The 11,961-nt window shown below is 35.8% G+C and overlaps 1 protein-coding gene across 15 annotated transcripts in view; it reads right to left on the reverse strand.

Annotated features, from left to right (window-relative positions):
• LOC106868006 (rho guanine nucleotide exchange factor 28) overlaps positions 1-11,961 on the reverse strand; it is a 561,000-nt gene that overhangs the window by 389,449 nt on the left and 159,590 nt on the right. For 9 of the 15 annotated variants that reach the window (XM_052976073.1, XM_052976070.1, XM_052976087.1 and 6 more), the window contains one exon: positions 77-226. The exons of the other annotated variants lie outside the window; for them this stretch is intronic. In XM_052976073.1, the coding sequence (XP_052832033.1) occupies positions 77-206 (130 nt within the window). In that variant the 5' untranslated portion in view covers positions 207-226. The remainder of the gene's footprint in view (positions 1-76; positions 227-11,961) is intronic. 15 annotated transcript variants of the gene reach the window in all.

The raw sequence follows: 11,961 nt of genomic DNA on the forward strand, positions 1-11,961 counted from the left end.
TTTTTTTTTTTTTTTTTTTTTTTTCCAGTTTAGAAACATGAAGTAAAACAATGTGTAGAGTCCACATCTGACTCACCAAGTCCCACTTTTGCTTGGCTTCCATCTCCAACAACAAAATGTGAATTCGGTCCACTTGATGGTAGATGCAGCATGGCTTTAGCCGACTTATTTTTCTTTTGTCTCGACCGCTTCTTTGCCCTTGGCATTTTTTCTATAAATTGTTAACCTGGGGGACAGAACATTTCCATACATTACAGCCTTCTCTAAGACAAAATATAAATTATCAACAAAAAAGATGCCACCTAGATTTTGTAAAAAGAGAGCAAGTATTCACAGAAGTAGGTTGTGAATTTGAAATAATTAAATTCACACTGCAACACCAGAATTTTATCTGAAATTAAGAAAAAATAATTATGAATCTAACTATCAATTCATCAATATATCTGTCAATCAATCTATGTGTACATGTGTGCGCACATGTGCTTGTGCCTCTGTGAGTGCGTGTGCATGATGTGTGTAAATAAGTTATGTTTTGAGGTTCACAGTTTTGTATTATGAGGAAGGGTGCCACTCAACCAAAGCATCAGTTTAGATGGTATCATATGTCTTCTACCATGAATCTGGGTAAAGACACTTAACAGTTCCACCTGTAGATTTTCTAGCAAATAAAAACACTTACTGTTCTACAAAACAATGGTACAGTATACAATAGAATCAATGTTTGATTAGTTTGTAGTTATGCTTAGGATCTCTTAACAGAAGCTGGATATGTGCTATCATTCAAATTATGGCAATGAGGACAACCACATTTCAGCAAATCTTAGGTATGCTCAATCAATGCTCCTTCAAGAAATATTACTGTTCTGCTTACGAAACAATTTGTTTAACACATGGAGTGGGGTTTGTTTTTACTGCTCATGATTCATTATAATAATAATAATAATAATAATAATAATAATAATAATAATAATAATAATAATGATTTGTAGCATATGTGCAAGTTCTCAAATTTTGCAGTCCACTTTGCTGGGCGGTTGGTGTTAGGAAGGGCATCCAGCTGTAAAAACCATGCCAAAACAGACACAGAAATGTTAGAAGTGAAGTACAATTGTGCTATTGCCTCTAGTACTTGATCTGTACAAATTTTAATGACCTAACTTCCCAGGAGGTGGAAAGCAACACTGACTTTAGTGGGTTTGAGTTTAAAAAAATAAAGAGATAAACATTTTTTTTGAGTTTCGACAAGAAGCCTGTTATAACAACAGATTAAGGCATTTGAGACAGTCAAATTAAAGTGAGGATTGACAAAATATTATTGTTGTTCCACATCTCTTGTACTATTACAAGTTATTGCTTATCTCCAGGTTAATTGTGATTGTGCAGACTTATGATCAAAAGCTTTCCCATTATAATCATTACATCATTTTACAGTTAGGTTTATGTTTAAGACAACATTATCCAATGAGTCCTTTGTTCATTTAAGAGGAGATTTTGCTGCTATTCCTAGCAGGTCATGTAACCCTAAAAAGGTTTCCTCACTGGCTCATCTATTAGAAGTTAGTTACATCAGGTGATTCATCTCCTATGGACAAAATGATAAGTTGTTCAAATTCATTTTACTCACTATAAAAGGTTTTTTTCTTCATCATTAGTGACAGAAGCAGTGTTACTTCAGAATAGCCATCTGCATGTCTTACTTAACACGGATATACTGTAGAAAGCATCTCATATAAGGAATATAGTGCTAAAATGCACAAAATTGAATTAGGGGCAGAAGAAAAGCATCCAGCAGCATTGATAGAATTGCTAAATCTGGGTTTTTGCATCTTTGCACGTCATGGTAGCAAGTATCCACTATCATTGCATGCTGAGATAAATTTTATCTCAACTGATATAGAAAAACAGTGATTAATAAATCACTAGCATTGCAAATAGCTGGCAGGTAAGGTAAAAATTTATTATTAGTAATGGAAGCAGTATTAGATCAAAATAGCATTCTGTACATCTTATTTTGGGTCAGTCAAATGTAAAGCTTATTTATCCATATTACTTTGAAATAATCATGTATTATTTCATAGCTTCAGGATTTTAATGTGGTTGTTTACTTTTAGAAAAACATAGTAGGGTAGGTGTAAGAGGCCTGATCTGGTTGGTTTCAGCATAAAACAGGTAGAATATTTGAGCTAGATATGGCTGGTTTAAATGTTAAAGGGTTAATGTGGATGTACTGTAGAAAGTCACAACACTGTGGTGTTCTTTTTACTTTGACTATCAAAATCTTAACAACATATTTTATTCAGTCTTTGATGCCAACATTTAATTATCTACTAGATAAGACTATTCAATAAGTCTTAAGAATTAAAAAAATTCAACAAGTGAAAGAATGATCTCACATCAATCAACTTGAGGAAGGTAAGAAGTATTAACATAGAATGTTTATCATATTCAATAGCTAGCATATATATTCTTAATATGTTCCAGCAGATGTGAATATGAATATGCTAACTACTGTTGTGCTTCATCATAGGAGAACAACTTCTTTAAGATGAATCTTTGTTCATAACACACTTGATTCATTAGCATAAGGGGACTCTGGGATACCCAGTGTTTTGACATCATTTTATCTCATCAGTTTGTGACTCTTGTTTATAACTTTAGCAAACAAATTATTTGCTGAAGCATGCTGATATGATGATAATAAATCATTTTTATTATATATCTATTATATTTTAAATATCAGCTCAAGAGCATCATTTAATGTGACAAAATCTTTCTATTTCACTTTAATTTTATTTCTTATCATTTGCTAGTCTACAGACATGTTTAGCAACACTTTCTATTCAGTTTTCAAAATAAGTTGACTTCAGAACTGATATTCTTTTGATCTTTTACTTGTTTTAGTTACTGCATGAGGACAATACTGGGTGCCACTTTCAAGGATATAGTCAGTTGTATCAATGCCAGTGCTTTGACGTACATTTTATTGACTTCAGAAGGATACAAGGCAAAGACAATCTATGTGTGGTTTAAATTCACAAAGTAAAGAGATGTAACCAAATACTATGAAATATTTTATCAAACACTCCACCGATTCTTCCAAGTCTACTATTTGATTACTAACTGCCTCAAAGCAAGCAAATCAATAAAGAAGAATTACAAGTAAAAACAAATGGGCACAGATGGAGTTGGAGAAAGATGACTGCATTACATAGTCAAAGGTGTACAGTGCACAAAGACCTGTGAGAGGAAATATTATAGCAGGAAAACCTTGGCATAAAAACAGTCCCACTCTCTCAGCCATGGAAGTTAAGATCCACTACTATGATGATCATTATAAATGGTGACTTCAAACTGTATTCAATAGAATACTTAAGATTCAATAGAATACTTAAGATTAGATTAGTGCTACATCGTGGGCTAGCAACCATTATCTCGGCCTATGCCCCTCAGCCAGAGATGCCTGATGGACAGAAAGACTGATCTTGTGACACCCTCTTGCTGACTACCTTGTCAACGAATGACAGAGACCTTCTCTATGTGGCTGGTGATTTCAATGGACATGTTGGACAACATGCAGGAGGTTTCCATCGCATACATGGAGACTATGGTTTTGGTTCCCACAATGAGGAGGGAACCAGGCTGCTGGAGTTCTGCGACGCAAATGCCTGCATTGTTTGCAATACTAACTTCAGGAAGCCTGCCAGCCACCTAGTCACCTACCAATCTGGTAGTCACACTAGTCAAATTGACTACATCCTTACCAGGAAAAGGGAAAGATGGCTACTTATAAATGCCAAAACCTTCCCAGACGAAGAATGTACCCCTCAACATAGACTAGTAGTTAGCGACTTCAGAATCAGGGCTAAATGGATGCCCAGCAGACGACCAGCATGGAGAAGAAGGGTCTGGAAGCTTAAAGATCCTGCAAATGGACAGAGATTCAGAGACATCTGAAAATAGCTAATTTCTATGATCTGATACAAAGAATTTCACCAAGCAAATATTAATCCATGTGTAAGGAAGATATTCTTACATGCATTTGTAAAAGCATACACAAGCACACACACACACACACACACACACACACACAAGTGTGCATACACCCACACACATATAAACATGCACACACACATGCATACAGGCACTCAGACATATGTGAGCATGCATAAGGGACAACTGAAGAAGAGAAATATTCTTTATGTTGCATGTCTTGCTTCTCTGTTTGTTTTTTCGTTGTTCGAAAAAATGTTCATTTTCTGTCTTTGTCTTTATGTTTTCGTTTCTCATTGTGTTTAATGTTTTTTGTGATGTCCTGTACCCATATATGCATGTATGTATACATATAGATGTAGGTATGTACATATATGTATGGATATATATGCATATATTTATATATTATTTATGTTATATGATCGAACGCTATGCACTGTCTCCAAGTAGTAAGTTTTATATATATATATAGTATGGTGGGAGACCTCTACACAGTTTCCATTTACCAAATTCACTCACAAGGCATTAGTCAACCTGAAGTTATAACAGAAGACACTTGCCAAAGATGCCACACAATGAGATTGAACCCAAAACCATGTGGTTGCAAAGTAAGCTTTTTAACTGCACAGCTATGCCTTCACTTACAGTAAAGGAAAAAAATGTTTCTGAAAATCTTGTCATTTACTTTTAAATTTTCACAGAAACATCACAAATATAATTAAGTCATCCCTAACAATCTCACCAAACTATTACAACTTATGCTCATGCAATGTTATTTTTTTTAACTGTAGTTGTTGTTACATATTTTCCACTATATTATGAGAATTTTATATTTCATAGTGTGGGAAAAAAATGTAATTTGACCTTGTAAAATCTCTTTACAATGGATTCATTCTTCTTCTCAACATTTCTTAACTATACAGGTGCATTTTTAGTTATATAATTTCTCTGTTTATGGATTTCATATACAAAAGAAAACCATAAACTTTTACAAGTGTCAGGCAATAAACTCGGCCTCAGACTAGAAAATTCTACTTGTATATTTATTCACTTGCGTATTTGTATATTCACACATCAATTTTGGGAGTAGTCTATAGTCATGGTCAGTTCTAAATCCTCTTGATACCAATCTGACTGAAATCACCCCTGGTTCTATGATACAAATTCCATTTTAAAGTGATTTAAATTAAAACCTTCAATCAAAATTTCATGTTCATTTATATTCCAAACACCAATTTAATAATGAGAAAGTTATAATTCTAAATTCTTCATTATTTTCAAAATTAATTGAAATAAAGGCAGTGCATTTCAAAGTGTTTATGGTAACAAAAGGGTTAAGGAATAAAATATCCTCCAAAAGAATTTTTTTTTTTTTTACTTGTTTCAGTCATTGGACTGTGCCTATGCTGGAGCACCACCTTGAAGGGTTTAGTTAAACAAGTTGACCCCAGAATTTGTTTTTATGTCTGGTACTTAATCTACCCTATCAGTCTCTTTTGCTGAACAACTAAGTCACAGAGATGTAAACAAACCGACAACCAACACCTGTTGTCAAGCAGTGGGGTAGAGAATGGGGGGGGGTGAATGCAGTACAAAGACATGCATGTAGATGTGTACATGATGGGCTTCTTCCAGTTTCCATCTAAAAGATTTGGGAATTTGGTTGGCCTGGAGCTACACTAGAGGACACTTACCCAAGGAACCAGGCAGTGAGATTAAACCTGAAACCATATGATCAGATAGCAAGCTTCTTACCACACGGTCGTAAAAAGTTTTTTAAAAAACCAGTTGTTTTAGTAACCTAACACCAGACATAGAAATCAAGGGAGAAAAAGCAGACTAAACTTTATAAACAGTGATAGTAAAATGTACTTTCTTTGAACAAAGCAGTGATGAAAATATCATTAAAGCTAGCTGTTTTAGAACGTTTCGTTTTATGTTAGGATTAAAAGCAAACATACATAGGGCTACATCTAGATATAGATATAGCAATAGCAGTCAAGTTTAGACATTTAACTATCCTATTAGTTACTACTCAATTGTTTGCTTCCCTTCCAGTTGTTTCTGTTTCTTTTCTAATACTAAAATAAGAGTGTGAGCTTCCAAGGAGCTCTCACTCACTCACTCACTCACTCACTCACACTCACACACACACACACACCATTTCTTTTCACTCAAAAGAGAGTTTAGTTTTTGACATAAACAGAACATATATAACTTTGGTCAATACCAATGTATTTTTATTGGAATTCCTAAATAAAAAGGAAATTCTGTTAGTTCTATCAGTATTGAAATACCTTCTAAATCATGCGGGGCATTTAATGACAAGTGCTCAGCCTCAGTAAACATCGTCTGAACTGGATGAGAGATAATAATCACTTCAACAAAGAACAGTATTCTACCAGATCCAGCATTCCCAAATAAGTTGCTACCTATACTTGGTAGCTGGATTAACTTAAGCCATGCAAAATGATATCACCTGCCCAGAAATGCCATGCAACACCTGTAATAGATTAGAACTCACAATCTATGAATTGATAATTTAATATGTTATCAACTGATCCATTTCAATTCTACTTAGGTTCATATCTACTAAACAAAATTCTTACTTTAGTTAAAAGAACAGAGCGCATTCAGTATAATTGTTTCTATATTAGCCACAATCTTTACTCCTAGTCACTATATCACTGCATCAACCAGACTATTGGATGTTATTATACACCACTGATCACAATGCACTTCCTTGCATTGTCATAGCTTTCAAATGGTGCCACTCTACTTGCTAGACAGGCAGGCCTATGGCATGTAAGTGACCAAGAACACAACATTCCTCCTACATGGGATGCCAATTTATCACATTTGCAACTGAGTAGCCGGGAGCAACATGAAATGTTTTGTTTAAAAACACACACACACCTCCCAGTTCAGGAATTGAAACCATCTTGTAATGGTGAGCACAACACCCTAACCACAACATCAAGTGTATTCACTTATTCTTACTGCAAGCTTCACACATCCTATCTGCTGTAGATGTTTTAAAGCATAAATCTGCAAGTTATAGATAGTTATTCATCCCATGACCTGCATACTCAGTCAGAACTGACCTAGTGCTGTGCAACAACAACAAGAGCAGCAACAGTTGATTTACAATCAATAACATTCAACACCACAAACATACTGATGCTATCAGGTTTAGCACAACCCTACTGAACCAGCTTCTAATTATATCATATAAGAGGCAAATGGCCAATTTAACTAAACTATTGCCATCACACCCAAGCAGAAGTAATCTGATAGCATGTACCATACCGTTGGTGTTTATATAGTCGCAAGAAAATACAGACACCAGCTCAGCTCTCCTACTTCTTGACCCAACAGAACATTGAGGATGTGACAGCTGGAGTAAGTAAAGGGCTGTGCCAGCACTAGGTTGGAGATCATTTTCAGCTGAGCAGACTGGACCAACATGCAATGAAGTGTCTAGATCAAGAACACTGCACATGACCTTAGAATTGAAAGCCTAACACCTTTAATATTAGGTCACATGACATTACATAAACTGCACATGAATGATTTATAAAGCAATGTTTGAAGCTCTGAAACAACATTGCAGTTCAGATATTTAACCAATGAATGAATCCAGTGGTCAGTGATATCATCATCCTCATTATCGTTTAACATCTGTTTTCCATACTGGCACAGGTTGGACAGTTTGACAGGATCCAGCAAGTCGCATGGCTGCACTAAGTTCTAATGTCAGCTTTAGCATGGTTTCTACAGCTGGATACCCTTCCTAATGCCAACCATTTTACAGCGTGTACTAGGTGCTTTTTATCACGTCACTGGCACTTGTGAATTTGCCAAGCAATTTGCAACAGAGAAGAACAGGGGGAAAAAGGAAGCCAAAAAGGCTCCAGTTACTAAGTATGTGTGGTGGGAATTTGAGTGGGTAGGTGGTTTTATGCCAAGTGTTGAAGACTAAAGTATGATAGAGAGACAAGCATAAGTGCTTTGCTAATGTGTGACATGTGGAATAACCATCAAATGCTTTATTGTGTCATATCCAATTCTGTTCTTGTAAAAAGATTTGAATGTTTTCCAACCTTTTTATTATGCTAGATTTATAACAGGCATAAAATATTATAAAGTAAGACACCAATGACTTGCCATTAAGACTTAGTATTCAATTTCTAACTGCAGTTATAATCACTTCCTAATATTCATGAAAATCAAAATTGGATTCCACCCTACCAAAAATTTTTATACTTCATACTTCATTGGATATGACAATGAAAAATCATTTTAGTAATAGTCATATCAATCTACATCCAAAAATGGATATGCATTTTTTTTTTTTTTTTTTTTAGTTTAAATAAAATTAAGTATAATTGTTGTCAACAGATATTTATTATAATTGTTATAAGCAGTAAAACATTAGCAGCAGATATTTGCTTAATGCTGAAATATACTGCAGCTTACAAGAGCTTTTCATTTGTCAAGTGCAAACAAGTTAAGCAGATCTTGTAATTTGGTACTGTTTTGACTGCTTAAATATAATGGTCACAAATCATTTATACGACATTCAGTGAACAAAAACAAAGTAAATAATACAAAATAAAATAAAACAATTTACTAAACAAAACAGGAAAAATAAGCTTAATGCCAAAATCTTAAAATAGAAAACAGAAACACAATGACTAGAAAAACATTTGAGAGTATAAATAAAGAACTGGATCTTACACATGTGCACAAACACACAAAGTCACAGTCTCAGACATAACTGCATGTAATATATATATCATTTGTTTGTCTGAAGTGCAGTACTTATACCCTTATTAGGACTTCCTAGACAATGGAATAAAGGTAGTCACTGAGTAATTTGAACCTCTAAGGCACCCGTGCCAGTGACACGCAAAAGGTACCTGTGTCGGTGACAACTAAAAACCACCCATGCTGGTGGCACATAAAAGGCACCTGTGCTGGTGATATTTTAAAGGTACCCATACTGGTGACAAGTTACAGACACCCATGCTGGTGACGAGATAAAGGCAGCTGTGCAGGTGACAAGATAAAGACACCCATGTAGGTGACACATTAAAGGCACCCAGTACATTCTATAGTGGTTGGCATTAGGAAGAGTACCCAGCCGTAGAAACTAAGCCAAAACAGACAAATGGAGCCTGGTGCAGCTCTCTGGCTCACCAGCTCCAGTCAAACTGTCTAACCTATGCCAGCATGGAAAGCAGATGTTAAATGATGATAATAACCCAAACACACCTTGCTTCTGTCCTCACTCACTATACTATTCACCTCATACCTCTTTGGATACCTCTTTGCCACTGTTTACCTATTTGGAGACAGAACTAATTCATTCTCACTCACTCCCCTAAATTTGAACAGCCATGTAGTTCCTCTAAAACATAAACCTGCTGCTCTGCTCCAACCTCTTCTCTCGTACCTTAACCTCATCAAGTGTAAGGATGCACTCCCACCCTTGCCCCTGCCTCAGGTTATGTAGACTTGTGAGCTGCATGGTGACCTCAATTGAGCCAGTAGCATAAAAAGAGTACTTAGTACACACTGTAAAGTGGTTGGCGTTAGGGAAAGCATCTAACTGTAGAAATCATGTCAGAGCAGACATCTGACCCATCTGATCATGGGTGATGATGATAATGATAATATAACTTTATGGAAAGATTAGCTGAGTTTAATATACAAACTAAGGCGGTGTGCTGGCAGAATCGCTAGTAGCATTTCATGCATCTTTACATTCTGAGTTCCAATTCCACCAAAGACAACTTTGCCTTTCATCCTTTTGGGGGATCGATAATAAATTTGTACCAGGTGAAGGCTAGGGTTGATGTAATTGACTTGACCCCCTCCCCCGAACTTACTGGCCTTGTGCCAAAATTTGAAACCAATATACAAACTAGCATTTAAGGTACAACAGGTGTGGCAGGAACAGAAGGCAGGTACACCAGTGATCATCAAGCAGGATTGGCATAAAGCTGGCAAGTTCAAAGGAGAAGAATGATTCAAGAAAAAAAGGTATGTGAAGATATAGAAAGCCCCCCAAAGAGTATTTAAAGGCCAGTAATTAACTCTGTTTCATAGTTTATAGCAGATGATAGATAAATCTCTTCCTGATAGTATTCCCAGATAATTTACTACATAGGAATACTTTATTTTCACTTGGTACCTATTCTTGACAACTAAGTAAAGACATGCTGCAGTTTTTAATTTGCAACCTATGAACAGATAGCTTGGTATTGTACCCACTAGGCCATTTTATTTTTTCAAGTAAAAAAGGTGGTGGCGGTGGCAGCAGCAGCATAGAATTAAGTCATGGGGTGGGGCTTGTAAAATTTCAAATGTAATAAAAGCTTTCTTGTCACTAGACAGGTCTTTAAAAAAAAAAAATGACTGATTATATGTGTTTGTTGAATAAATTACTCTTGTGTAGGTCATGTTTGTATTTTCTGAAAAGATTAGCAAATATTCACAGCTTGAATATATTTTGATACTGGAAGAAAGAAAAAAAAATACCACTGTTTTTAATGCTGTCTTGCATTCTTAGCTATGTGAAAAATATGATGGGACTATGATGAGAGATTATCAAAGGGTTTTAGGCATAGTATTAACTCATTTGATACCAACCTACATGAGACTGTACTTGGTTCTTTGACACAAGCTCCCTGTTTTAAAATGATTTAACGCTTTAGCATTTAAACCGATCATATCCAGCATAAATATTCTACTTGTCTCATGTCCAAACTGACCAGATCGGGCCTCTTGCACCTACCTTACAATGTCATTCTAAAAATATACAATCACATCATCAAAATCTCAAAGCTACAAGATAATACATAATTCAAAACAATGTGAATAAATAAGCATTACGACACAGTAATCTGAATTCTAAAGGATCAAATTGAAACCTTCCAAAATTTCATATTAATTCATGCTTCAAACACCAGATTCCACCTGTTGTTATTCTCAAACCAGCCACATCCAACTTTTCACACTTACCCAACAACCTCATTCTAAAACTAAATGACCACACGTCAAATTCTCAAAACTATGAGATAATGCATGATTTATTTAAAATGATGGGAATAGATAAGCATTGCATCTGACAGAGTTAATCTGAATGCCAATGGATCAATAATCATCATCATCATCATCATCGTTTAACGTCCGCTTTCCATGCTAGCATGGGTTGGACAATTTGACTGAGGACTGGTGAAACCAGATGGCTACACCAGGCTCCAATCTGATTTGGCAGAGTTTCTACAGTTGGATGCCCTTCCTAACGCCAACCACTCAGAGAGTGTAGTGGGTGCTTTTACGTGTTACGCGCACGAAGGCCAGTCAGGCAGTACTGGCAACGGCCACGCTCATCTCGCTCGAGAAACCTCATGTGTCACCCGCACAAGAGCCAGCCCAGGGGCACCGGCAACGATCTCGCTCGAAAATCCTACAACAACCCCACACAAGAGCCAGTTCAGGGGCACCGGCAACGATCTCGCTCGAAGAAATTTCATGTGTCACCCGCACAAGAGCTAAGTGGACATAAAATGAATGAAATAATACACATACATACACACACAAACAAACAAGCACACACATACATGCAAGTTCAAGTTTAATATGCACATAGGCGCAGGAGTGGCTGTATGGTAAGTAGCTTGCTTACCAACTACATGGTTCTGGGTTCAGTCCCACTGCGTGGCACCTTGGGCAAGTGTCTTCTACTATAGCCTCGGGCCGACCAAAGCCTTTGGTAGACGGAAACTGAAAGAAGGCCCATCGTATATATGTGTATATATGTATATATGTGTATATATGTGTATATATATATATATATGTATATATATATATATATATATGTGTGTATATATATATATATATATATATGTGTGTGTATATATATATATATATATATGTGTGTATATATATATATATATATAT

Source organism: Octopus bimaculoides, chromosome 2, assembly GCF_001194135.2.
Source record: "Octopus bimaculoides isolate UCB-OBI-ISO-001 chromosome 2, ASM119413v2, whole genome shotgun sequence".
NCBI lineage: Eukaryota > Metazoa > Mollusca > Cephalopoda > Octopoda > Octopodidae > Octopus > Octopus bimaculoides.